This window comes from Protomyctophum parallelum (genome assembly GCF_964188405.1).
Source record: "Protomyctophum parallelum genome assembly, chromosome: 1".
In the NCBI taxonomy this organism is placed as follows: Eukaryota; Metazoa; Chordata; class Actinopteri; order Myctophiformes; family Myctophidae; genus Protomyctophum; species Protomyctophum parallelum.
The window spans coordinates 91,651,095-91,677,594 of NC_139697.1; the positions used below are offsets into that span (position 1 = coordinate 91,651,095).

The following is a 26,500-nucleotide window of genomic DNA, read 5'->3' on the forward strand; positions in this document are numbered from 1 at the left end:
TCTCTCTCTCTCTCTCTCTGCACTGTACTGTACTGTTGAAATACTGCAGGGCCAGACTGAGTTCCATACATACATTTTATGTCACAATATGAGACATGTGTCTGATTCAGAAAGATATACCTACCCTTACCCCCCCCCCCCCTCTCTCTCTCTGTGTAGTGGGTGAGCTTCTCTCTTTGAGTTCCTAGAGATAAAAGCAATGGTCTCCACATCAGATCAATAGGTGCATCAATGAGAACATCTCCTGAAGATTAAAGAGAACACGCACGCACACACCACTCACTAATGCAGCGCAATGCCCGGTGAATGGTCAAGGCTTTAATTAATGTGGAATTGAGTGTGAGTGTGTGTGTGTGTGTGTGTATGTGTCTTTACGTGCGCGTGCGCGCGTGTCTGTATATGCGTATGTGTCTCGGGTTGTGAAAATGTGATGCATTCTGAGACTCAAAGGATACTCATGTGCACTCACATGCATGCACATGTACACGTGTGTTTGCTGGTGCGTGCATGCGCCGGTAGGCCCGGTACGGCAGTTTCACGGGGTGTCCTAATCGATATAACCCCATACAGCCCATCAACCGCACCTCTTAACCCCCCCCCCCCACCTTCTCCTTCCCTCCGCTGACCGCTCCAACAAAACATGTCGGCTCTTCTCGGACCAGAGAAAGGGCATCTCCGCAAAACCTTTCCGCTCCATGCATGCTCCGTCACACGGCCGGGCCCCGTGCGCCAACAACAGTAGCCGGATCTACAAGCTCAGCAGTGAGTGATGGACACCCTGTCCCTGTCCCTGTCCCCCCCCCCCCCCCTTCAAGCTCGCAGATTGTGCTATTTCTGGCGGTCTTTTGACGACGCATTAAATGACCCTTTCTTGTTCCCTCGGAGCGAGGCTGCCGAAGGCCAGCGTGCGTCCGTCCGTCCGTCGGACAGAGCCTATCATTACGCTGCCCGTGTCGGCGCTATAATACCGCTCATCTGGAGTGATGTCAGCGTTTATTTTATTTTTTATTTTATTTCTTTAACTCCTTTTCTCTCTCTCTCTTTTACCCCCATATCGTACCCGACCAAAACCCCCAGTTAAATGAGAGCCGCATGTCGCTGGCACACAGCTAAAGAGCGAGAGGCGGGTGGTGGCAGTGCTGCTGCTGCAGGCGGTGGTGGTGGTGGTGGTGGTGGTGGGGGGGGGGGGGGGTTGGATATGGTTGGGGGAAAATACAAGGCATTCAAAAATATTCTTTCATACATACGGCCCCCCCGAGACCACAGGACGGGGGCGGCCGTGTGGTGGCGGGCCGGGGTTTGGTATACGCTCCGCGTGGGGAAGCCACATCAGAGGGGTCCCTCTGTAACGGGATCCCTGCCATCGGCGGGCGCAGGGATCCCCAGCGTGGACGGACGGACGGACGGACGGGGGGGGAGCCAGCTAGCCGCGACACCCCGCCGAGGTCCAGCGAGGGAGGGTGGTCAGTGATGTAAGGTTGGCCCCCTTCCTTCCGTGACAAACACACACTGGGAGAGGTTGTTTTTTTATTGTGAGGATATAGGGGCTTTTTGGTTTGTTTTTTTGTTTGGTCATTGTTTTGCTCGATGGCTGACGTTCACCACCCAAAATGGTGCCGTGTTGTTGCCGTGTTTATGTTCTTGGAGTTTTCATTTCGTTCCCTTTCTTTCTTTTCCCGTTTCTCTTTTGTCCCCTCTGTCTCTGACGCTCTCTACGTCCTCGTCTGTCTCGTCTACACATCCATCCACCTAGCCACCCATCTATCATTTTCATCATCCTTTCCGTCTAATCGCTATTTCTGCCTCCCCCTCTCTCCCTCTTACCTCCCCTGCCTCTCCCCCCCCCCTCTCTCTCTCTCTCTCTCCCTCTTACCTCCCATGCCTCTCTCTCTCTCTCTCTCTCTCTCTCTCTCTCTCCCTCCCGCTTACCTCCCATGCCTCTCTCTCTCTCCTTCTATTTCTGCTTACTCGAAGACTTGAGCAAACAAACAAGCAGCGGGTGGCTTGGGTCTCCTATCTATAATTCAAGCCAGTCAAACTACAGGGAGGAGGATGTTTGCCAAAACACATGAAATGCATCTCCAACATCTCAGAGAGATGGAGAGAGAGAGAGAGAGAGAGAGAGAGAGAGAGAGAACTTTACCATGGTGGGTAGGTCTCTGTACACAGAGACTGAATTCAATGTGTAATTTGATTTAGTCCAATAAATCTCTATCTGTTCTACATAGGGCAATTAAATGAAGATACACGCACGAGTTACATGTCCAGGACGTCATCTCTCCAGAGTCTCTGAGATACCATGATGTGCCGTGTCAGTACAGTATGTGTGTAGTACTATGTAATGTGAACTACTGTATGTTTTCTGCTCCATTTGCTGCATCCATTAACCCATTCTGACCTGAGATCAGATTCATACGAGGTTTCCACTGGACCACACACTGGTCTGATCAACCCATTCTGACCTGAGATCAGATTTAAAAATGTCAGTCGTTCTTTGATTTTTCAATAGCTAAAGCATAACATGATGCCGACACCAAAATCGGTGCCCGGTCAGAATGGGTTAAGTACAAATTGGAAGTATTTGTACTTTACTTGAGTATTTCCAATTTCCAATACTTTTACTTCTACTCCCCTACTGTACATCTCTGAGGTAAATATTGTACTCCACTACAAGTACAGTAACATTTGAGTACCACTGGTGGTTTGGGGGGGGGGGGGGGGGGGGGAGCTGTCTGTTGCCACCCCTCATATGACCTGAAGTCAACACTTGACATGGTATCGTAACATTTCTGAAGATGCTGTGCTGTTTAGTGAGCAGGAAAGATGTTTCTCTCTCTCAGCTTTGTTGGCATGAGAAAACATACGTTTACAATGCCAAAGCAAGTGTCAAAATATAATAAAATATGTTGATAATGGGGAAAGTATATATACAGTTTTACTTTACAATTTATGTGGTTTTCACACACACACTGTTTGAAACAGGAAACCAGGCAGCGCAAGACTCCGGCATGAGTTGTTCAGCAGTGGTGGAGATTGATTGGTTTTCTTTTTTCAACACTTAAAACCCCATTATGGTTGAGTGGAGTCCCTCAGGGACTCATGCTAGTGTACTTTCTGTTTTCTGTTACGCGTCGCGTCGCGCAACGGTGCATTTAAAGTGGTTAAATGCACTTGGAAGCAATGGTTTCAAGTCGGTCCAAGGAATCTTTTAGTTGATTGAGACTCGATTGATTAATCTACAAACAAACATACGTACACTGCACGCACGCGCATAAGTCAGACTATTAATTCTCATGGTTGACGAGGGGTCCACTAGGTCAGTGGGTCTCAGAGTGGGGACCCCCAGTGGTTCTGGAGAGGGTTTCAGGGGGTCCCCAGCAAAGAAAGGTCATAATAGCATAGCATGAAAATCTGTTTTACCAACCCCTTACTGCCATTCAAAACTAGCCCATCTACAAGTTGTAATGAAAATGTTGTTTTTTTTTAGTTTTCCTTTGAACATTTTTAAACACAAATACGGGGGTCCTGCACAATGTTTTTCTCCAGATCAGGGACCGCACGGTCCAAATCAATCTGGGGTCCTTGACTCTCAGTTTCCCAGAGTCGTGACCAAACAGAACGGAATAGGCCCTCGGTCAGAACCACAGTGCCAAACAAGCGGACCTGGATACAGACCTCGGAACAGAACAGACGTTTCAGAACCAACACAACAGACTTTTCAGAACCCAACACAACAGACTTTCAGAACCCAACACAACAGACTTTTCAGAACCCAACACAACAGACTTTTCAGAACCCAACACACAGACTTTCAGAACCCAACACAACAGACTTTGAGAACGGAACACACAGACGTTTCAGAACCCAACACAACAGACGTTTCAGAACCCAACACAACAGACGTTTCAGAACCCAACACAACAGACTTTTCAGAACCCAACACAACAGACTTTTCAGAACCTAACACAACAGACTTTTCAGAACCCAACACAACAGACTTTTCAGAACCCAACACAACAGACTTTTGAGAACCCAACACAACAGACTTTTCAGAACCCAACACAACAGACTTTTGAGAACCCAACACAACAGACTTTCAGAACCCAACACAACAGACTTTTCAGAACCCAACACAACAGACTTTTGAGAACCCAACACAACAGACGAACCCAACACAACAGACTTTTCAGAACCCAACACAACAGAACAGGGGGGAGGGAGGAGTGGGTTGGTGGGTTGGTGGGTGGGGGAGGTTGGGTGTCCTCAGCGGCCGGCGGTTCAGGCCCTGCGGTTGTTGTTGCCATAGTTACAGCATGCCTGCTCTGTTCCCTGCCAAGCGCCACATGGTGCGTTTAGAGAAGGGCCCAGCCCAGCAGGTGGTCTGCGGAGAGGTATAGCATAGCGCGCGCGAGAGAGAGGGCGGAGAGAGAGAGAAGGTGGAGAGGGGATGAGGGCCGGGGCGGGCGGGGACTGTTGGGGGGGGGGGGGAGGAGGAGTGGTACATATCCAGCGGAATCGCTCCAGCCACGAGGGTACCAGGAATTAATCAGACGGAATAAATTAGGACATGAAAGGAGAGAGAGAGGAGCGTTAATTCAGCCCCTCACTCCCCACCCCGCTGTACGCTCGCTTCCTTCCAGCCTCACCACATCATTTAACCAAACATCCATCCATGTCGTCCACCGCCGTCAACCGTCCCTCCTTCTGCCGGATCGTTTGTTAATATTAGATCATTTGCCGATGTCACATCGGCCCACAAATGGGTCCCAAGTGGGTTGGGACCCATTTGTGGGCCACAGACCGATTTTTATGGGTCACGACTCAAGTATGAATCCCAATTAATTTGCCTACATTTAAAACTATATATATATACTGTATATATATATATATATATATATATATATATATATTTCAAAAGATTTTTTTTTAAATAGAAAGTAAAACAACAACAAACTAGAAAAAGTGCCCTTCTGGGCACAGGTCTCCACCAGGATAGGAATGTAGGACATTGCAGCTTGCCTAGGAGTTGGCATACAAAGTTATCCACAGATCCGTGCAGTTAGAGGTAAAAACACTTTTGGGCCAGTTATAGCGCCACATTGAGGCTGAGTTGAAATTGTTCATGTGGCATTTCGTCCTCGGCCTAGTGGGAATGTGTGTGCACAATTTCACGGAAATCACGCAATGTGTTCCTGATTTGCAGCATTTTGTTTGAAACTGAGCACTCCTGTGAACTTTGGAAGCCAATCTTAACCAATCAGGATGGAGTCTGAGAAATCTGAAAGACCGGTTTCGTTGAATGGCTCTAGAGAGACTGTGTACCAATTTACGTGATGTTTGGACAAAATCTGTAGGTGTACTGTGCAAAAACTTGTTTTGCACAAAGCGGCCTCCTGGTGGCGCTATAACAGGCCGTTCTGGAAAGTTTGGGGCAGAGGTTCATCGTTGGCATCCAGGGAGTGTGTGTGCAAAATTTGGCATCGACCGGGTTAACGGTGGCCGAGATTAGCTGCTCACGGACACACACACGGACGGACGGACGGACGGACGGACGGACACACACACGGACGGACGGAGTGCAAAACATACTCTCCCCCCATGCCTTCGGCCTGGTGGAGACAATAAAATAATGTTACAAATTTTAAAACAAAGTACCGGTAGTGAAAATAGATCTGATATTTTACATACATCTAATCATGCATTCTGGGACCTTACCATTAGCTTTAGAAACGGGTAGATTCATTGGTACTCCTGAGGAGGACAGAGTGTGTCTAGTGTGTGATTTGAAAGAAATTGAAATTGAAATTCATTTTTTGTTTTACTGCCCTTTATATGAAGAGTTAAGACATGTATTGTTTTGTAAGATGACAACCATCTGTGCTGGCTTTTTCTGGTTGGAGGACTATGTTTTGTTTTGGGAGGGGTATTTTTGTTTTGGCAGACTTTTTATGCAAATCGTGGGAAATGAGGCAGAATGTTTTGTTTGTGTAAAAATGTTTCTTTTACACAATGCAATATTGAAGCAATGTTATGGTGTGTCCTGTAAGTCCATGTGGTCTGGGCACCTTTGGTGCATGACACAGAAATAAAGAATCTATCTATCTATCTAATCTCTCTTTTGGGTCTCGACCTGAAAAGTTTGGGAACCACTGGTGCAAGTGATAAGTGAAGTGAACCCATTCTGTATAGGGCCCCAAAACCTTTGAGCAGCACCGTGTTCTACCCGTTGCTCTGAGGCACACCGGTCTTCATATATCACTGTATAAACTGAGGGCAAGGCTGTCGGTTTGAAGACTGCAGCGGTCAAAGCTCATCGCTTTTCTTTTCTTTTTAAACCGAGGCAGGCCATTCGCTGTAGAAGCTATGAGATGAGACTGCAGCACTGCACTCTCATCTGTTAGTGTCATCTGTAGGGCCGTCACCATTACAACACTTACAGTTGACGATTAATTGTCACACACGTGATCGCGATTAACGATTTAATTGTGTTTGACGTTGAACATTGGAACTTGCACACATGACCGATATTATGTAACACCATTGAATTGCTTTATATGCTTTCAAGAAATACAGGGTTGGATTAGCCGAGTGGAAATGTATGAACATTTTGAACATGGTAACGATCATGGCGATTATGACGATTTCAGCAAAAGTAATTAGTACGATTATCCCAAATAATTTGCGAGGATTATAGAGGATGATGTAATGCTTGTGACAGGTGTAGTGGTCATCCGTCACCGAGGAAGATCACAGGGTCACAGCCCCGCCCCGTGGTCAGTGATGAAGATCACAGGGTCACACAGCCCCGCCCCGTGGTCAGTGGCACCTCAGACTCCTCCCCCGTCGGCTCTTAAGTGCTGACAGGGCTCGCCGCCGAGTGCCCCACATGTCGTCCAATGACCGTAATCTCAGGTGAGGAGGTGGTCTTTAAAGTTTAAATACCCCCAAAGCAGTTTAAATACCCCCCAAAGCAGGGTCGCTGTGATCTTTCTGAGGACGTTCACAGGAATGCTGTGATCGGGGCGGGAGAGGAGGGGGGGGGGGGGATGGTGAGCAGATGATTTGTCACTCAACCACAGGGCGGAGGAGGTGCGTACGTGCGTGTGTGTGTGTGCGTGCGGGTGTGCGTGCGTGCGTGTGTGCACGATATAATAAATCTCCTCGCCGCTCGCCGGTAAGGCTTGTGTTTTTTTTGTAACGTGGGTTATGTGCATTTGGTAATTACATAATATCAGAAACATTGACATTACATTTACATTGATGTTGAGAGAAAACTCATTGTAAATGCGTGCAGCAGCACAGTGCATAAACATCATACAAAGATGAATACAACATACAGCATTGACGTGTACATTCGGCACGGAGCACGGCGTTCCCAGTTCACGGTTGTGTCTTTGAAGTACGGTCACCTCCCCCCTCCAGCCCTCTTGGATGCGATGCTCTCTTCTGGCAGGTCTTTGATGTAGGAACTCTCAATGGAGGGTCCAGTAAGTGCCGTGCAAGAAAGGGACAACCGCTTGGGTACAGTACAGTACGTACGTACGTACCTCAGTCCAGCTGCAGCGCACGTGACGGTTCATACAGCCGGCCAGGTGTGGACAATGGAAAACTCTCGTTTCCATGGCAATGGAATGAAGTGGAAGTTTAGGGATGTTGAGGCCAGCTGTGGTGGTCGAAATCGGCTTTTTTCCCCCTTTTTTTTTTAAACAAAAGCAGTGTAATGGTTTTGATACCAGACAGAGTTTGGCGAGTTTAGCAGGGCTATTGGTTAGGCACAGAGTCATTTCATTTGACCTAATATGGTCAGAAAAGTCAAATTATGGCTGATATTTTGGCAATACCGAATATACCGGTCTGGTCTGGCTTAAATCAACAACCATAAGACCTGCCAAGCTGTCCCTCCCTGGACAGGGTAACTCTACCTGTTGTACACACTGAAAAGTGAAAACCCCTCTGCTTGTGAGGATGGTTAAAGCCATAATTCATAAGATACGATGTCCACGAGGCATTTGGGCTGCTTGCATCACATTCAAGGCTTCCCGTACGGTAGCACACAAGACGCCCAGAGACATAAGTTATTTTGATTCAGACATCAAAGCAAATAGATCAGACAGAAAAGCACCCAATGCATGTTAATAGGACTTCTAACGCGAGAGGGGCCATGTCATCTGATTGACATACCCTAGACATGGCCTCGGTCCCCCAGAAGACCAAACCCGACCCGCACTGTGTGGAAAGATATACGCACGTGACGAAGAACACATGTACGCACCGACACGGTGACACACCATACCAACCACACATGGATGCACCGACACGGTGACACACCATACCAACCACACATGGACGCACCGACACGGTGACACACCATACCAACCACACATGGATGCACACCATCATGGAAAAGCTCTTTCTCTGTATGGATGACATTGCATTCGACCTGAGGACGATTCTCCAAATGTTTTATGTAAAACCCTATGTTTCCATGTCGGTGTTCTCAAACTATTTCATGTCAAGGAGCCACAGAATTATATGTATTTGGCCGCCGACCCCCATTTCAAAATATGTTGTTCCAAGATCTACAAGCAATATGAGCTTGTAGATCTGCTATTTTTAAACAGCTAACCTCAGTCTGGACTAGAGCAACCCTACTAGGATAGGACGAGACCCACACAGAGCCCTACAGGCGTGGATGGATGGGGAGAGAGCGTGCTGCGTGGTACCCTACAGGGGATTCACCCACAGGTCACCCGTTTTGGGGGTTTTCCCCCCGCGATGCGTCAAAGCTTTGATCCCTGACCACAGCCACCAGAAAAACCAGGTCAGATGAACAGCACGTCTCTAAGGAAAGCAAAACGCATGAGCACACACACACACACACAAGCACACGCACACACAAGCACACAAACACCAAATAAACACAACATCGGCCATGGGCCCCACTGAGAATAGATGAGACACGCACACCGTTTCCGGTGGGGGGAGAAACTTTCAATGCTCTATCTATACCGTGACAATGGTGTTATCAAACCGCCCGACTTCTAGGTCCCTGCATGTGAACTGTATTCCCACAAGACATACAGACAGACATACATACAGACAGACAGACAGACGGGCATGGCTGTGGCCTGCTGGTGCGCCTTGTATCTATTGTCTGAACAAACTGGCCCCCAGAGGAAGTGCGCGCTCTCACACACAAGGGAGGATTTATGTCCTTTTGCGGTCGTCTCATTTCCTCTCGACTCCCTCTCGTCAATATTTTCGTCGCGGACGATGATCCCAAGTGACACAAACACGAAGACGGATCATTGTGGAATCTTCCAATTGGTATAAACAAGTAGACCATTAATTAGGTTGTTTGGGGTCGAGGCGTTTAAGGGACTATTTCTGAGGAGACTCGACGACAGGGCGCTATCCGTCACATTGTTGTCTCATGTCTGCGCTCATTAGGAACATGATAACTCATCTGCCGCAGTGTCACGATAATGGCACGGTTTGGTTTTTTCCCTCTTCAATATGCCCGCCGACCAACATCTATGTGGCCCCGGGCCACAAACAGCAAGGCATTGTCTCTCTGGGGTTCGGGTAGCTCCGAGGTTCTGCTCACAGTAGTCCACTGACGCCCAGGGTGCAGTGTCGTATTAAGTGTGATGTCCCACCCCCCCACCCCCCCCCCCCCCCGCCCCCCTCGAGGGTTGAAGTTCTGTTTGATGCGACCCTGGTAGTTTTTGTTTTCGCAACTGTCTATGTGTTTGTGTTCGTCTTGTCTGTCTGTCTGTCTCAGTAGGACAGAAAGGAATGCTTACCCTGCTTCATGTTTTGTCCTAAAACTCTTGAATCATTCAAAAGTTATTTCACAGGGGGAGCCACAAATGGTACAAATGTCACTGTCAAATGCACCAATAATATTGTCTCGTGAGTCAATTCTCACCAAATGTGTGACATGCACAGAACTGGGATGCTAGGGTTCATGTTTTAGAATAATGTACACATTCCCATGGAGTGTAAAGGTTGTTTTATTGCATAGGGCAAAACTAAAGCTGGGTGATATATACGCTCTGCGCTGCACGCTCTTCCTCGACCATAAGGAGTAGTAACATGGTAGGTAACATACACACAGGCTCCCAGTAGTTCTGGCTGTTCTTAGGATAACAACAAAACAAAACAAAAAGCTTGTATCATTAAAATGTAATTGAAGCGTATGAAAATGAGTTTAGGGTTTCTGTTGTTGGTGTGCAGAGTCATGCCCATGTGCACAGCAACACACGCTGCTGCACTTCTGGTAAGGAATGGTGGTTTCTGATTCATCATGGCCACAGCCCAGATGTTCCAGTTATGCGTATGCGTGTGTGTGTGTGTGTGTGTGTGTGTGTGTGTGTGTGTGTGTGTGTGTGTGTGTGTGTGTGTGTGTGTGTGTGCGCGTGCGTGCGTGTGCCCATGCGTGTGTGCGTGCGTGCATCTTGCTGTGCTTTCGTGAATATGCACTTGTGCATACTGTACATGAATCTGTGCATACATATAGCATGTGATTGTGTGTGCGAGCGTGTGCGTTTGTGTGTGTGTGTGTGTGTGTGTGTGTGTGTGTGTGTGTGTGTGTGAGATTGGGGAGTGGGCGGGCATGGGGCGGGGGGGTGAATTTGGCTCTTTTTAAACATAGCAGCGTTGTTATGGTTCCCCGGGCTTTGATGTCGCCCAAACCTCCAACTAAGAGCCGCTCATTTCGGGCTCCTAGCTCTGGAGAAGTCAATGACTTCCAGATTGGGACTCCCACTCCAATGCACTGCATGGCCCAGGCTTCTGGGGGGGCGAGGAGAGGAGGTAGGGCTGGGCTATTAACCCAAAATATGTATCCAAACCCATATCGAAAAGCAATAAGCGACTTCATTTAGCACAACTATAGGTTAATCAGGGGGAAAAAAACATTCCAATAGATTTGTTTATTAGTTGATTAGTCTGATCAACCAATAGCCGCTACGGTCTACACAGGCTCACAGACTGGCCATTTTCAGCAAAGACATTTTGGTGTAGCTGCAAAATGGGGAGGGGACCAAGTATAGACCCCTGGGGGACACCGGTCAACAAATAATATAGGGTTTTAGCTATTGAGCTCATAGAGCTTGTAGGTCTGCTATTTTTGGAAAAATCGAAGAACGACTGACATAGAAACGTAGCTTTTTCAGTAAACTGTCAGGATGTAGAAGACATTTTTTGAATCTGATCTCAGGTCAAAATGGGTTAAAGGAACAGAAGTATTTGATATTAAGTACTTTTTCATTAGTATAAAAGTGGCTAGTATATTCGTTGGGATGGGTGTGTGTGTGAGATGCATGAGAAGGGGCAGCGAGAGAGGGAGGGAGGGAGAGAGGGAGCGAGCAGCGGACATGTTGGCACCAGAACAAGGCGGGGCAGCGGTATACAGGACACGCTCGCCAGCTCTTCGACTCAACGAAAAAGTATAAAAAAATGTCGTGGTGAATGCTGCCGAATAATACTGTGGTCGGAGGAGAAGGGCCGCCGTTCAAATTTCCGCCGACATTAAGTGCTGCTCATTCTGTCGGCTTTTTTTGGGTGGGGTTTGCAAACGGCCGTGAGGTACCGGGGGGGGGAGGGGGAGGAGATAATGAGGGTGGTTGAGAGAGAGGGGAGTAGAGGAGGTGACCGTCCAGATGATATATCTGCTTTGTTTTGGGGGGCCAACGGGGTAAATGGCTGGTGCATCGAACCCACTGCATGTTCTATACTTAGATCTTTGAGGTTTACAACAAGCCCTGTTTCTCTCCCTCTCCCCCCCCCCCCCCCCCCCCCACCCCCCCCCCCCCCCTCTCTCTCTCTCTCTCTCTCTCTCTCTCTGTTTTCTTTTAACCACTTAAGCCCATATAGACTTCGTTCGTTGTATGACAAATTGTAAAATTAGGCTACAGTCAAGCTCACAACAAGTCTTTTTTTTTTACATTTGAAACATTTTGAACAGTTTTATTTAACCCAAAATAGAGATTTCAAGGATTCACATGCGCTTGAAGAACAGAGAGAAAACCCGTGTCCCGCGTTAGGAGTTCCATCTAGAACCTGAGGGGGACGTGGAGGAGAACTAACCGTGGACGACAATGTCATTTTCAAAGACTCCCCCTGACTGACATGCCATTTTCTTTTCAAAAGGCAGAATAACCTTTTTTCGTCTTCTCATCAGAGGCCTCTTTGAAGAGAAAACAGAGCGTTTGATTCACTCACACAGTAGCACAGGTTTCAAAAATGAATCCTTCATATTTATCATGACAGCGGCGGCTTTTTTTGCTTGTACTTTTGACGCGACAGCGTCGACTGCGTGCGTTGATGTACCGCTTATAGCAGCGCTTCTCAAATGGAACCAAATGGACCTAGCAGGTCCATTTGGTTTCATTTGTACTCTCTGAGTTAAATTAACATGGATTTTACAATATAAAATTCCAGAGATAGAAATGCTATTAAATGGCATGTTGTCAAAATCCTTGAAATTAAAATGGTGACAATCACTGAAAAAAAAGTCCTTTGGCATATCTTTTCCTTGGCATTTCTTTTCAAATGAGGGTCCGCGGGCAAATCAGTGTCAATTTGGGGGTCCTTATAGCATGGAAAAGTTTGAGAACCACTGGCTTACAGAAATCGAGTTTCCCATCCGACGATGGATGTGGGGTGGGGTGTTGCTGGGTGTCGTTGATGCCGTCTGATTGGTTGTAATCCAATCTAATCTGCTAGCAGCTGAGTCTAATCTAGCATGTGAGCAGCCATGGGATCAAACGCTCAGAGAGAGACTCTCAGGTCTGGCCGACCATTGGTCTGTTTCTCTACAGCTCTCCCACCGCCAGGTGTGGGGAATTTTACACCGCTATATATATATATATATATATATATATATATATTATTATCTTTTAACTCCGGGCCTTTCCCTCTGTTCACCCACAAAAACCTCAAAGCCATTCTGCCTGTACTGTGTGTGTGTGTGTGTGTGTGTGTGTGATGTGCGTATAATGTATGAGTCAGGAGTGAATATTTATGTTTTGCCTAAATGTAATGCCTACTGTAGCACCTCGTTGTATGACTATGACTAAAACGATAGTATCACTTGTTTAATATTGTATCACGATCACGTATATGAGTGATAATATTGTTGTTTATTGTTTGTGTGAACCTGATGGATGCACTGTACAATAGTCTGGCTATTAACCCTTATGACGAGGGTAACTGTCATAAGGCTGACCAAATAAGTCAGTCAAGTTTGGAGTCATTGCAAAGTTTCCTAATTGCATAATTCTGAAACATCAAACTACCATTTCAGATTATACTTTTGTGATTACTGTGCGTGCACAGCCTTATACCTCACTGGAATACATCATTCATTCAATTGTTTGTCCCATGCAGCCGCTAAAGTAATCATTTTAATTACTACAGTGCCTTAATGTTGTTTTACAAATGTCAGAATGTCCCGATTACTTTTTCTTTTTATGCTCTATTATGTTTCTTGCACACTTTTAACTTTTGATTCTCTCTTATCATGTTTTTTTCATCTGCGTTTTTTCAACATCTGCGTTGTTTGATGCTGTGTGAAGCGCTTTGTAACTCTGTGCTATACATGCATGCATTATTATTATTGAGGTGGTTGCACACACACACTGGCACATATTTTCACTGCGTTTAATGTGCGGATCTGAAAGTAGGCTATCACTAGCTGTCAGTCTGTCACCAACACCCGGTTAAGACAGCTGCGGTCCAAAAAAGCGTTTTATGGACGACAGCAGTGTGCAAACGTGATTGGCATGAAGTGAGTTCGATATATATATATTTTTACATCGGTTATTAAAACACCTACTACTACTACTACTATTACTACACTAGATGGACAGATAGGTCAGCACACTTGTGTCACATCTAGAGTCTCAACATTTTTAAATGAATGGACCACATCTCCGTAGATATTGTTGTAGCCACATTGGCTCATATGAATATGTGTAGAGCATGCTTAAACGAACCAATTATTAATGCTGAGTATAATATCCACCGCCGTGACAAATGGGCACGTGACGTTTGAATGCATCTCTCAAAGCGGGGCATTCACCAGTTCAAATTGAGCATTCGTATCGGCAGATATCCCTTTTGCACGCATGACATAAGACCTTGGATTCACGTTAAGTTGTTTTTCTTATACACTGAACTTAATTGAAAACTTGAAATGATGCTTCAACTGTGTTTAAAAGAGGCGATTCTTCTCTTCTTACCTCACCTTTTTCACCAGGATGAGAGTCGGTTTGCGTTCAAATCAAAATAGTGATTCAAATAAACTACATTGGTAATGTAAAGATGCCAAAACAGAGTTATCCCTGTATCTAATGATCAAGCGTCTCAGTTGCATTTTCATTGTCTCAACTGCAGTTAGTTAGAAGATTGCCAGGCTATATTTACAGGTTCATTTGGTTCCATGTGTACACTCTCAGAGTAAAATGAACACTGGGAATGTTGCAGTGTAGATAGGGGTCCCATAGACCCCCCTAATCAAATGGGGGGTCTGTGGCCAAATGCATGTGGGGTCCTTGAAAATTGCAGCGGTCGAAGTACTGTCAATGGCAACCCCACGTGTCAGTTCACACATACAGGTGAATGGCACTGTAAAATGCGATCTGTTTATCAATGGCTGTTTTGATTGTCCTTTTGAAGACATTTCTATGTGAAGTGCCACCTCAATTCATTTGATGACAGGCGTTGAGGGGGGGGGGGGGGGGGACGACACACACACACCAAACGAGCTACGACATCAGCGACTCAGATGTCATTGTGAGAAGAGCTCTTTTCACCACCAAACGCGTTTTGATAGCAGCTACTTGAAAGGCTTGTGCACAGAAAGGTGCATTTGTCATTAATTCCCAAATAATTGTACGCCGTTTTCATTCAGTTCTGACTGTGCAGGAGGACGTACTGCCTGAGTGTCTGTGCACGCCTGCATGCATGTTCGCGCATGTGTGTGTGTGTGTGTGTGTGTGTGTGAGAGAGAGAGAGAGAGAGAGGGAGAGAATGTAAGTGTGTTTAATGTTCCATCTCGGTGAAATGAGAGATTAAAGACATTACACTCAAAGCACTTTGGGAGAGAAAAGAAAGGACCCTCTCATTTTCGTTTCAAAAAGAGAGAGAGAGAGAGAGAGGGATGTGTTTAGTGTGTCATCTCAAAACTAAAGAATATATTAGGGGTGGAGTGTTTTTATCAGCTCACAAGGCACAGTGAATTAAGGTGCGTGCGTGTGTGTGCGTGTTGTGTGTGTGACTGTGTGTGTGTGTGTGTGTGTGTGCGCGCACCGTGCGTGCGAGTCAAGGTGGAAGATTGTCACCACAGCCAAGTGATGTCTGAGACCCCATTAACTCTTGTATTCAGTAGCCCCTTCCCGTTCAAACGGACCTCAGAGATAAAAGGACAGGACAAAATTATGCAAATAAATCAAAGGCCTTCCTTTTTTTTGTGCGTGAAAATAAACCTCAGAGAGTCTGACGGTACATTAGGAGTTTTGTGACGCACTCCAAAAGGTGTTGATATCTCATTGGAATTGTGAAGTAATCACGTCTTTTGAAGTAATTGCATCTTTGATGTTTGCTATCAACAAACGGAAGGTACGAGATACAGGAGAGAGAGAGTGTCTGTGTGTGTGTGTGTGTGTGTGTGTGTGTGTGTGTGTGTACTTCGTATCTCAGCACCTGACTTAGCACCGGTGTGTGTGTGTGTGTGTGTGTGTGGGATCTTTTTTCCATACATTTGGTGATTTGCACGCGTGTGTGTGTGTCCATACGTGTTTGTACGTGTGGGGAACATATGCATGTATGTACTCGCCAGTTTTGAGGCTTCAAACTCGCAGTAAGGTAATTATGTGGAAGTGTGTGTGTGTGTGTGTGTGTGTGTGTGTGTGTGTGTGTGTGTGTGTGTGGTTATTTCTTTCTTTCCTTTTTTTCCCCCTCCTTTTAAATAGAGAGAGGTTGATAATTACAGGTTCAAGAGTGCTCTCAGTCAGCCTCCCCGAGTCTGTGTAAAAAAGGAAGGCGCGGAAAAAGCCACTTCAAGGCCTGCTAATTACCCTAAGGAAGAGAGGAAACATAAATGGGCGATTTTGCGGCTATAATGTTACAGGAAAACGGTTACATCAACCTCAGCACGTGAAACAGATCCACAGCTAACATCTGAAGGGGCCTGGCAGCCCTGCACAGATGCTCGTGCGGGCGTACCGTGTGTGTGTGTGTGTGTGTGTGTGTGTGTGTGTTTGTATTACTAGTATCCTTATCGGGGGCAAATGCCCCGACAAGCATTTTCCTTAGATCAATCGTTGCTTCATGGTAAAAAAAAAACTAAACAAAATTGGGGGGAGTTTGGCTTACGATTAGAAAAATATTTGGGTTGGGGTTAAGCATTTAGAGGTTAGGGTTGGACTTGGAGCTATGCCTGATTTATTCTCAGTGGGGTTAAAAATGGCTAAAATGTTGCAAATGGAATTCATAAAATTAACGTCCGGACCTAAAAGCGTGGACGTCCTCATGAGTATAGTGAGACTAACGAGTGCGTGACTGAGCACACCGTCATCCGTACACACACATGTGGAGACACTGGAGAATGGCAGAATGAGTGAGCGTGTGCACGTTGATGTGTGTGACGTGCACTAAGCCTTCCCATTCAGCAGGCATGTTTTCATAAGTGTAACTCCACTTGCATGTGCGGCTATGGCGCTCGCATGTGTTTTATATATCAAACACTGTCAAAACGTGGCAGGATCTAGATTTCCCCTCATACACCGCCGCAAGTTTACGTTTTATTTATAAAGCAAAATGACGTAAAAAAAACTTCGAGCCAAAAAACGATTTCGACCTCATTTTGACGTGGTGTTTATTTACACAAGGCCGTATTTGCTCATTGGCAATTGATTATTGATTTGCCGTAACCAGAATGCCGCAGGATTATGTACACACGCTCCAGCCCACATGACTGCACAGGGTTTCCCCAACACGTCTTCAGGGGTTCTGGAAGTGCCACTGAACAGGGTTCAGGCTGGCAGACACCTCTGCCCCCTTCAAGCCCTCACTACGGAGGCAGTGTGATCTGAGCTCCACAGCACCATGCTTCTCAAACGTTTTTTTCATGCTAAGGACCCCCAAATTGACACACATTAGCCTGCGGACCCCCCAATTGAAAAGGTTTTGTTCAAAGGTTGTTGATCCCTCAGAAGAGATGATTTATGTTAAGTTTGTGTTTGTATACGTGTGTTTAATGTTGAGCAGGGCATGGGGAAGATCTGCCTTTAAGTGATAAGACATTCACTTTGTAACTCGGCAGGGGGTCCAGCTAGTAGCAAAGATCTGCTCCTCTGTAGTGGTGATGGCACACACACACACACACACACACACACACACACACACACACACACACACACACACACACACACACACACACACACACACACACACACACACACACACACACACACACACACACACACACACACACACACACACACAGCTGCGTAAAAATAAGTCTGCGAAAATCTGTCTGCCAAACTTTGCAAAGACATAAGTCATTTCACAGATTTACTCATGCATACACACACCAGTGCAGATAAAGTCACGCAAAGAAGCATGCACGCACGCACAAACACACACACACGCGCACACACACACGCACAGCCAGACTGGTTCAAATCTATGAATTGGAACATTGTCCAAGGCCTGCTGGTGGGTGAGCTGTACGTTATACCTCCAACATTGCAAACCGCTGTGACATATCATATGGCGGCCAGCATGCTGGGAGCATTAGCAATAACTGGATTTCACGTAAGTTATTGAAAGCCATTTGTAAACAGAAACATGAAAGCAAACAAGCTCTCACGCAGCCCTGCCTTCATCATCAAAGGGCTATCGATCAAATGGGCCTCCCTCCCTTCCTCCGAATCCTCCCCCCCTCCCCCCCGGTCCGCTCCCAGCCCGAGCTCAATGGGAGCACATGTACCGTGCGCACCCCCCCCCCGCCCCCCCGCAAAACACATCTGCTTGTTCCAACCCAAGCCATGCTTGAAATGACGGTCCACCCCACCCCCGTCTTCAGCAATACCAAAGTAATACTTTCATTCTTTGTTTTTCGACAATTCATTCGTCATTATTATTTCTTCCCGGGTTATGCATACTCGCGGATCTGTATTAAGCTCACAACATTCACGACTTAAGTAAAAAGTGGGATTTATGTGTTTGCGCGTTTGTGTTCTGTCTGTTTGTGTGAGCAGTGACACACAAGCATTTCTGTCTCTTGCTCTGTGTGTGTGCATGCACACGTGCATGTGTGAAATGTGTGTGTGTGCTTGTGTGAAATGTGTGTGTGTGTGTGTGTGTGTGTGTTTGTGTGTGTGTGTGTCCATATTTGAATATGCAGTGGAAGAATGCAGCTGTGAAAAAGGATTACATGCAACTGTACAAGTTCTGGCTTATTTGTGTTTTATTATGGGTGTCTTACAGCCGTGCGAAGCAGTTAGCCCTCATTATGAACGCCAGTGAAGTGATTACGTGCTTAGCGTTAATGTGCCTTATTGAGTCAGCGATGATTCTTGAAATACCTCAGAGAATCATAAAGACAGAACACTCCAAGTCATCTCATGATTCTTCCCCCCCCCCCCCCCCCCCCCCATAGTGAGTAGTGATTAAAAGAGTAGGGAAGTTATTTCACGATAAGAATTCTTTAACTCATTCTGAACGGGCACCCATTTTGGTGTTGGCATCATATTATGCTTTAGCTATTGAAAAATAGCAGATCTACAAGCTCATATCGCGCCACCGAGTGGCGCGCTACGAGCTTGTAGGTCTGCTATTTTTGAAAGATCGATGAGCGACTTGACATTTCTAGAATCTGATCTCAGGTCAGAATGGGTTAATCAGACCAGTGTGTGTCCGGCGGAAACCTTGTATGAATCTGATCTCAGGTCAGAATGGGTTAAAATGATTACCTTCATCCGTCATAGATACTGTATGTACACGACCCATTCAATCTAGGAACGCATCTGTGTCAGTTGTTTTTTTTGTGTTGTGTTGTGTCCCCTACGGTCAAACAAGGTGACATGTTGTGTTGTGTTGTGTTGTGTTGTGTGTGTATTCCCTACATACAGAAGGTGACATGTTGTGTTGTTTTTCTCCACAGTCCAACAAGGTGTCAGTGGTGCAGCAGTCCCACGGCATGCACCCGCTCACCTCCCTGCTGCCCTACAGCAACGACCACTTCAACCCCAGCCCCCCACACCTCCCCACAGACATGAGCCAGAAGACAGGTGAGGAGACGCACGCACGCACGCACGCACGCACGCACTCACTCACTATGCAAGCGCGTCTCATCACACAAACATAAACGCGCGCGCACACACACACACACACACACATACAGGCATTGTGTGCTGTACAGTACGCACATGTATACATTGGCTGCAGCAGCCCAGTAAGACTGCAGCGGTTCCACTGCTTCTCTGAAGTGGTCTGCTTCACTGGAGGCACTTTAACACACGCACCGTGTGCATGCTCGCACGCACGCACGCGCGCACACACACACACACACACACACACACAGGGATGGAAACAATTATGGTGACAATCACACAGGCCCATCTCTGTGGCACACACAAGGTTCTGCTTAGCATGCTCACACACACACACACACACACACACACACACACACACACACACACACACACACACACACACACACACAGTGTACTCAAACATTGGCATTCGTTATTTATACACTCTTGTACACTTAATACCATTATGTGGTTTTCAAATCTCACACACACTCAAACAGACACCCATTCACACACACAGTCACACACACACACACACACACACACACACACACACACACACACACACACACACACACACACAGTCACACACACACACACACACACACACACACACACACACACACACACACACACACACACACACACACAGTCACACACACAGTCACACACACACACACACACACACACACACACACACACAGTTTTCATATTTTTGTCATCAGTTCATGTGAACGTAAACAGGCAGATGATGTTGATGATGACGATGATGATGATGACGATGATGACATTCGTAACGATGAGGGTTATGATCACAATAACAGTCAGAACATTTGACGATTGAATGATTAGATTATAATTAAATCATTTCTGACGCTGTGAGAATGACATAGTGCTCTGTTCCACCACACAGAGACACAGAGACACAGAGACGGACTGCCAAATGTTTCTGCCTAGCACATAGAGTATAAAGAAGGATAGAGACTGAACCGACGCGATAAAATGTAGTTTCTGTCCGTGAAAAGAGCTAAATGAAGGTTTTTCATCATAGTTTTAGTCGAAAAAGTGAACACTGGTCTTCTCAGTTGCATACATAAGTCATTGGATAAATAAAATAAGTCGAATCCTAGCTAGCTTGCTTAATGGACATTAACCATGCACTTAAAGCATATGATCCATATTCTGAGAAAATATACATTTTCAGAGAAAGTAAGTCCCCAGCCAAAAACGTTGAGAACATGCAAACTCCACACAGAAAAGGCCCTGGCTGTCGCCAACCCCACTTATCGCGGGTATGGGCACTGGTGACGCGGAGGAGAGAACACGGCCCCCAGTGTCCACAGCGTCCCCAGCGGGAATCGTACCACATGGGGTTTAAGTGGTTTAAAATGGAGAAGGATGTTGGGGGAATGAGGCGTCGGTACTTAAACTTCAGTGACTCAGGAGGTAAGAGTGGCCGCTTGGGAACCGGTGTGTCCACGTGTCCCTGGAGATGACGCCGAACCCCTGATTGCTCCCGATGAGCAGGTTGGCAGAGAAGCGCCACATGCATTACAGATTCCATTCCTGAGCCTCGTTCAGAGACAGACCGCAATAAAAACCAATCCCACTCCGATCTGGTTATATAGATCTGTTCCTCCGGTCTGAACAGGGCCCGATGAGGGACAGACGGAGTCCGTCTCCTCGGCTGCCTCCAATCAGTCATTAGCCCCAAATCAACCTCAGGCAATCTGCTCCCCCCTCTGAACAGCACCACACTGCCTGGAATTCCCCCCCGTTCCCAAAACCCTCATCACGCACACACACAGACAGACAAGGGTGCGCACGTGCATGTGTGCATGTGTGTGTGTGTGTGTGTGTGTGTGTGTGTGTGTGTGTGTGGCTGACACTAGCATAGTGAGTCAGTCCCTAATGACAGAGTGGCCCACCTGTTCCACGCACGTGCACACGACGCACGTACGCGCACACGCACACGCAGTCAGACAGACAGACAGACACCTGGATACAGAATATGACCTGTCTCACAACACCTCACCTGAGTAAGCTGCCAGTCAGCACTGTGACTACATGCGCACGCACATGGCTGACACACACACACACACACACACACACACACACACACACACACACACACACACACACACACACACACACACACATGCTTCAGCCCCCCGTCACTCATCAACCTCTCCTTGGCAGAGTTTAGCTCTCCTCTCCGCTGTCATTGTTCTACAGTTTTAACCTGACATTCTCCACGTCATCCCCTTCTCATGCACCGCTTACCTCACCTCATACTGCGCGCACGCACACACACACACACACACACACACACACACACACACACACACACACACACACACACCCTCACACACACACACACACACACACACACACACACACACACACACACACACACACACGGCTTACCTCACCTCATACTGAGCACACACACACACACACACACACACACTGCACACTACGGCTGGGAAATCACACTCAAATAGATGGAAACCCATATCATTTACAACCAATAACCCACTTAATTGAGCTCATGCGGGTTAATCAAATAATCGAGAAGAGAGTTTGCTGTTCGTTGCTGTTGGGAGGAAACCCCCCCCCCATGAATCAGTGCTATTCAAGACAAATCAAATCAAGACAAAAGTCTGAAATGATGGCGATATATATTTGAAGTCAGACTATACTTAGCCCTTCAGCCCCACATTATGATGTGACATAATGGCGTTGGAGCACTGTGATTCTCTGCATTTGTGAGAAGACATTGTCAGGATGCGTCAACATCCTGATGTTTGCTGGGGGCCCCTACACTACAGGTCCTAGTGTAGGGGCCCCTACACTACAGGTCCTAGTGTAGGGGCCCCTACACTACAGGTCCTAGTGTAGGGGCCCCTACACTACAGGTCCTAGTGTAGGGGCCCCTACACTACAGGTCCTAGTGTAGGGGCCCCTACACTACAGGTCCTAGTGTAGGGGCCCCTACACTACAGGTCCTAGTGTAGGGGCCCCTACACTACAGGTCCTAGTGTAGGGGCCCCTACACTACAGGTCCTAGTGTAGGGGCCCCTACACTACAGGTCCTAGTGTAGGGGTCCCTACACTACAGGTCCTAGTGTAGGGGCCCCTACACTACAGGTCCTAGTGCAGGGGCCCCTACACTACAGGTCCCCGAGCCGTGCTTTGTAGAACCCCCGTACTGTTTACCTTAGCAGCCACTTTACCTCACCCCTCCTCAGCCCCTCCCACTCACCTCACCTCACATGGCACACCTGACTCCACCCCCCCCCCCCCACCCACCCCCGACTCACCCCATCAAACGTGCCCTTCGGGGCAGCGCAACGCTGTGTTTTAATAGCACAGTGTTATACTGTTATTATATCACGTCACCTGCTGTTTATAGTAGTCACGCTATACGGCGGGTAAAGAAATCTGCCACGACTATATCCTATAAGAGCAGGCGGTGGTAGTGGTTCTCACCCAGGGGGTCCTATCCTATAAGAGCAGGCGGTGGTAGTGGTTCTCACCCAGGGGGTCCCCACATGATCAGGCGGTGGTAGTGGTTCTCACCCAGGGGGTCCCCACATGATCAGGCGGTGGTAGTGGTTCTCACCCAGGGGGTCCCCACATGATCAGGCGGTGGTAGTGGTTCTCACCCAGGGGGTCCCCACATGATCAGGCGGTGGTAGTGGTTCTCACCCAGGGGGTCCCCACATGATCAGGCGGTGGTAGTGGTTCTCACCCAGGGGGTCCCCACATGATCAGGCGGTGGTAGTGGTTCTCACCCAGGGGGTCCCCACATGATTTTGACATGACAAGAAAGAAAAGACCCCTTACTGCATCCGAGGTAATCAACAAACTATACTAGTATAAATACTCGTGAAATTGGCCAAATTGTCAAATAATAATATAATAATCATTAAAATAGCCGATCTATACAAGCTCACTGTGAGCTTCAAGATGGGCTATTTTTCACTTTATTTGTTTGTGTGGAAGTCAAACAAAGTTTGGTTCCATTTGTTACACTCTCTGACTTACAGACCCGCAAGTGTCCATTTGGTTTATTAACTATCAATCATTTAGCTGGGGACCCCCTGGAACTCCCTGAAGGACCCCTGGGCGTCCCGAGTGCATGCCTTTCATCCGACGGAGCATTGGTCCGAACGACAACCTACCTCCTCCCTCACCCTAACCCTAACCTCCCCCGGGGCAGACACCTAAACCTAACCGCAACCCTCTCCCGACCCGCAGCGCACCTCAGAGCATTGCTCCTTCGGAGCAATGCTCTGTCGGATGATAGTACGCCTCCCGGGCGTCCCCGGACCCCACTTTGAGAACCACTGATCTAAATCACACAACGATAGAGAAAAAAGGACCCGATTTCATACACGGCAAACAAAAACAAGAGCTCCACCCAAAACACTACACTATACAGCTCATCTTTCGCTCAGTGTGAAATTGTGAATCTTGTCTGGTACTGGATTACATTGACTACATTGGTCAGTCAGTCAGTACTGGATCAGGTCATTGTTCAGTCAGTCAGTACTGGATCAGGTCATTGTTCAGTCAGTCAGTACTGGATCAGGTCATTGGTCAGTCAGTCAGTACTGGATCAGGTCATTGGTCAGTCAGTCAGTACTGGATCAGGTCATTGGTCAGTCAGTCAGTCAGTCAGTGTTGGTCTATTGAGTCATCACAACTATAGAACTCCCAGATATGACTGTTTGCTCTCATACTGTAAACACACCATAAAAGCGGGAAAAAAGGAGAAACGAGACATTACTGTAGAAACCGATATAGGCTTTACTGTAATCCCACGTAGCCTGCCGTCGTGTTGTGTTTACACTTCTTACTGGAACACTGCTTTTGTTTGGGGGGAGGTTTTCGTCTTTAATTGGTTTCTGGTGTTTTTCGTTTTTAAAGGTTTCCTCTTGACTTTAGTAAGTTATTTTTAGACTTAACAAGTGCAGAGCGCAGCAAAATGTTTCATTCACGGCCAAAAAACATCTCTCGTAACTCGAGGGACGATTTTGGTGCGCTAAGTCTAATTGATGTAAGCTGAAAGGGAAGCGTTTGGGAACGCGAGTATAGGAAATGTCAGATTGATTCAGATTGCGCAGACGTATACGTACATAAACATGGCGGCTCTCATATACTATATACTATATACTTTACGGTGTCTTCCGCGGTTTTGTACAGTGCAGAAGTCACTTGCCGAGTCATTAGATCAAGCGCGGTGTGTGCATCACTTTCACTTTCAGCCGCAGTGCGAGGAATAATAATCGGCGCCGCTCAGATATTATAAACTTAAAGCAGTGGTGGTTCCCAAACGTTTCAGCCCGTGACCCAAAACAGAAATGAGATATTCTCCCAAGAACCAAATTAGCGAAAATAGCAGATCTACAAGCTCACAACGGGTCGATTCGCGTCACGTTGTGATCTGCTATTTTCACTACTTCTTAAATATTTGTTCTAATTTATGGAATTCCTTAAGATTCTTCTTCCATTTCTTCATGACTACTGGAAAAAAAATCATCGGATTTTGTTATTAATCCATGAAAAGTTTAGATTTTCTTTGGGAATGTTTTTTTTTAAGAAAAGAAGAATAAAGAATAAATCTAAAACCCAAACGTAGGAAGAAAAACTAAGGGGACCCATAACAATGTGTCCGTGACGACCCACAAAACGTGTCCCGACCCAGTGTTTGGGAACCAGCGTTCTAAAGCACACACACACATGAATATGGATACCACCAGCGTGGTATCCCTCCTGTGCTGCGTGTGGAGAGCAGCTCTGACTCAGGCGTCTTTGAAGGTTCTCTGGGAGACGCAGACGAGGAGCCAGCGAGACAGATAGCGGCTATTAGAGACAGCTCAGTCAAAAACAACAGAGGGACATTCCACAGGCGACTGCATGCCCCCCCATGTGCCCCCCCATTTAGAACCTTCCAGAGGTTTCCCCAAAGTATAGCCTTGTTTACCGGGAAGGTCATGTGACTAATTGAAATGCATATAAATCAGTGAAATGAGCCGCCGCTGATCAAAGCACACTCTCAAATCTTAATAAGTGGAATGCAGTATCTTGGTTTAATAATAGGCTATTATACATGAACCCATTTAGACCTGAGGCCGATTCTAAAAACGCCTTCTAAATGCTGAGCTAAGCTTACTGGAAAAACTTTAAATATTTATGAGAAGGGGTTCCCGGATTGAAAAGGTCTAAATGGGTTAATATACAGTATCAAAAAATATATATAATTATGTTTAAAAACTGTCATGGCATTTTTTTTCCCTTTACAATAAAAAAAAGGTTTTAATTGGGATACCGATGGTTCCTTTCAATTCAAATTTTCAATTCAATTCAATGGCTATATATGAGAAAACCATATACACTTACTGTACATTGCCAAAGAAAAATAATTTCATCCAAACCAGAACCAGAACACAAGTAAACATGCTCTGAAAAATACACTACACTAAATACATATACAGTGGCCAGATGGGTGGGCCACAGGCACATAGGCCGCCGTGTTAAGTGGCCAGATGGGTGGGCCACAGACACATAGGGCCGCCGTGTTAAGTGGTCAGATGGGGTGGGCCACAGACACATAGGGCCGCCGTGTTAAGTGGCCAGATGGGTGGGCCACAGACACATAAAGCCGCCGTGTTAAGTGGTCAGATGGGTGGACCACAGACACATAGGGCCGCCGTGTTAAGTGGTCAGATGGGTGGGCCACAGACACATAAAGCCGCCGTGTTAAGTGGTCAGATGGGTGGGCCACAGACACATAGGGCCGCCGTGTTAAGTGGTCAGATGGGTGGGCCACAGACACATAGGGCCGCCGTGTTAAGTGGCCAGATGGGTGGGCCACAGACACATAGGGCCGCCGTGTTAAGTGGTCAGATGGGTGGGCCACAGACACGTTGGAGATTCCCCAAATGGGGCCTGATCCAGAACAAGGGTTGAGAAGAACCACTGACTCCATGCAGCGGGTTCATTTTAGGTTATATACTTCCAAAGCATTGCAACGTCTCTCTATACAGTATAATGTGAGTCATACACCTCGACACATACAGCAGCTTACAGTACATGCGTGTGATGTGTTGGTGTGTGAAAAGAAAACAATGTTTTGTTTTTTTATGGAGCGTGAACATCATTCA

General features: G+C 46.8%; 1 protein-coding gene across 4 annotated transcripts in view; it reads left to right on the forward strand.

The window, feature by feature from the left end:
* The window catches only part of tcf7 (transcription factor 7), an 83,320-nt gene that overhangs the window by 31,617 nt on the left and 25,203 nt on the right, over positions 1-26,500 (forward strand). For all 4 annotated transcript variants that reach the window (XM_083781587.1, XM_083781585.1, XM_083781584.1 and 1 more), the window contains exon 4: positions 19,178-19,304. In XM_083781587.1, coding sequence (XP_083637713.1) covers positions 19,178-19,304 — 127 coding nt within the window. The remainder of the gene's footprint in view (positions 1-19,177; positions 19,305-26,500) is intronic.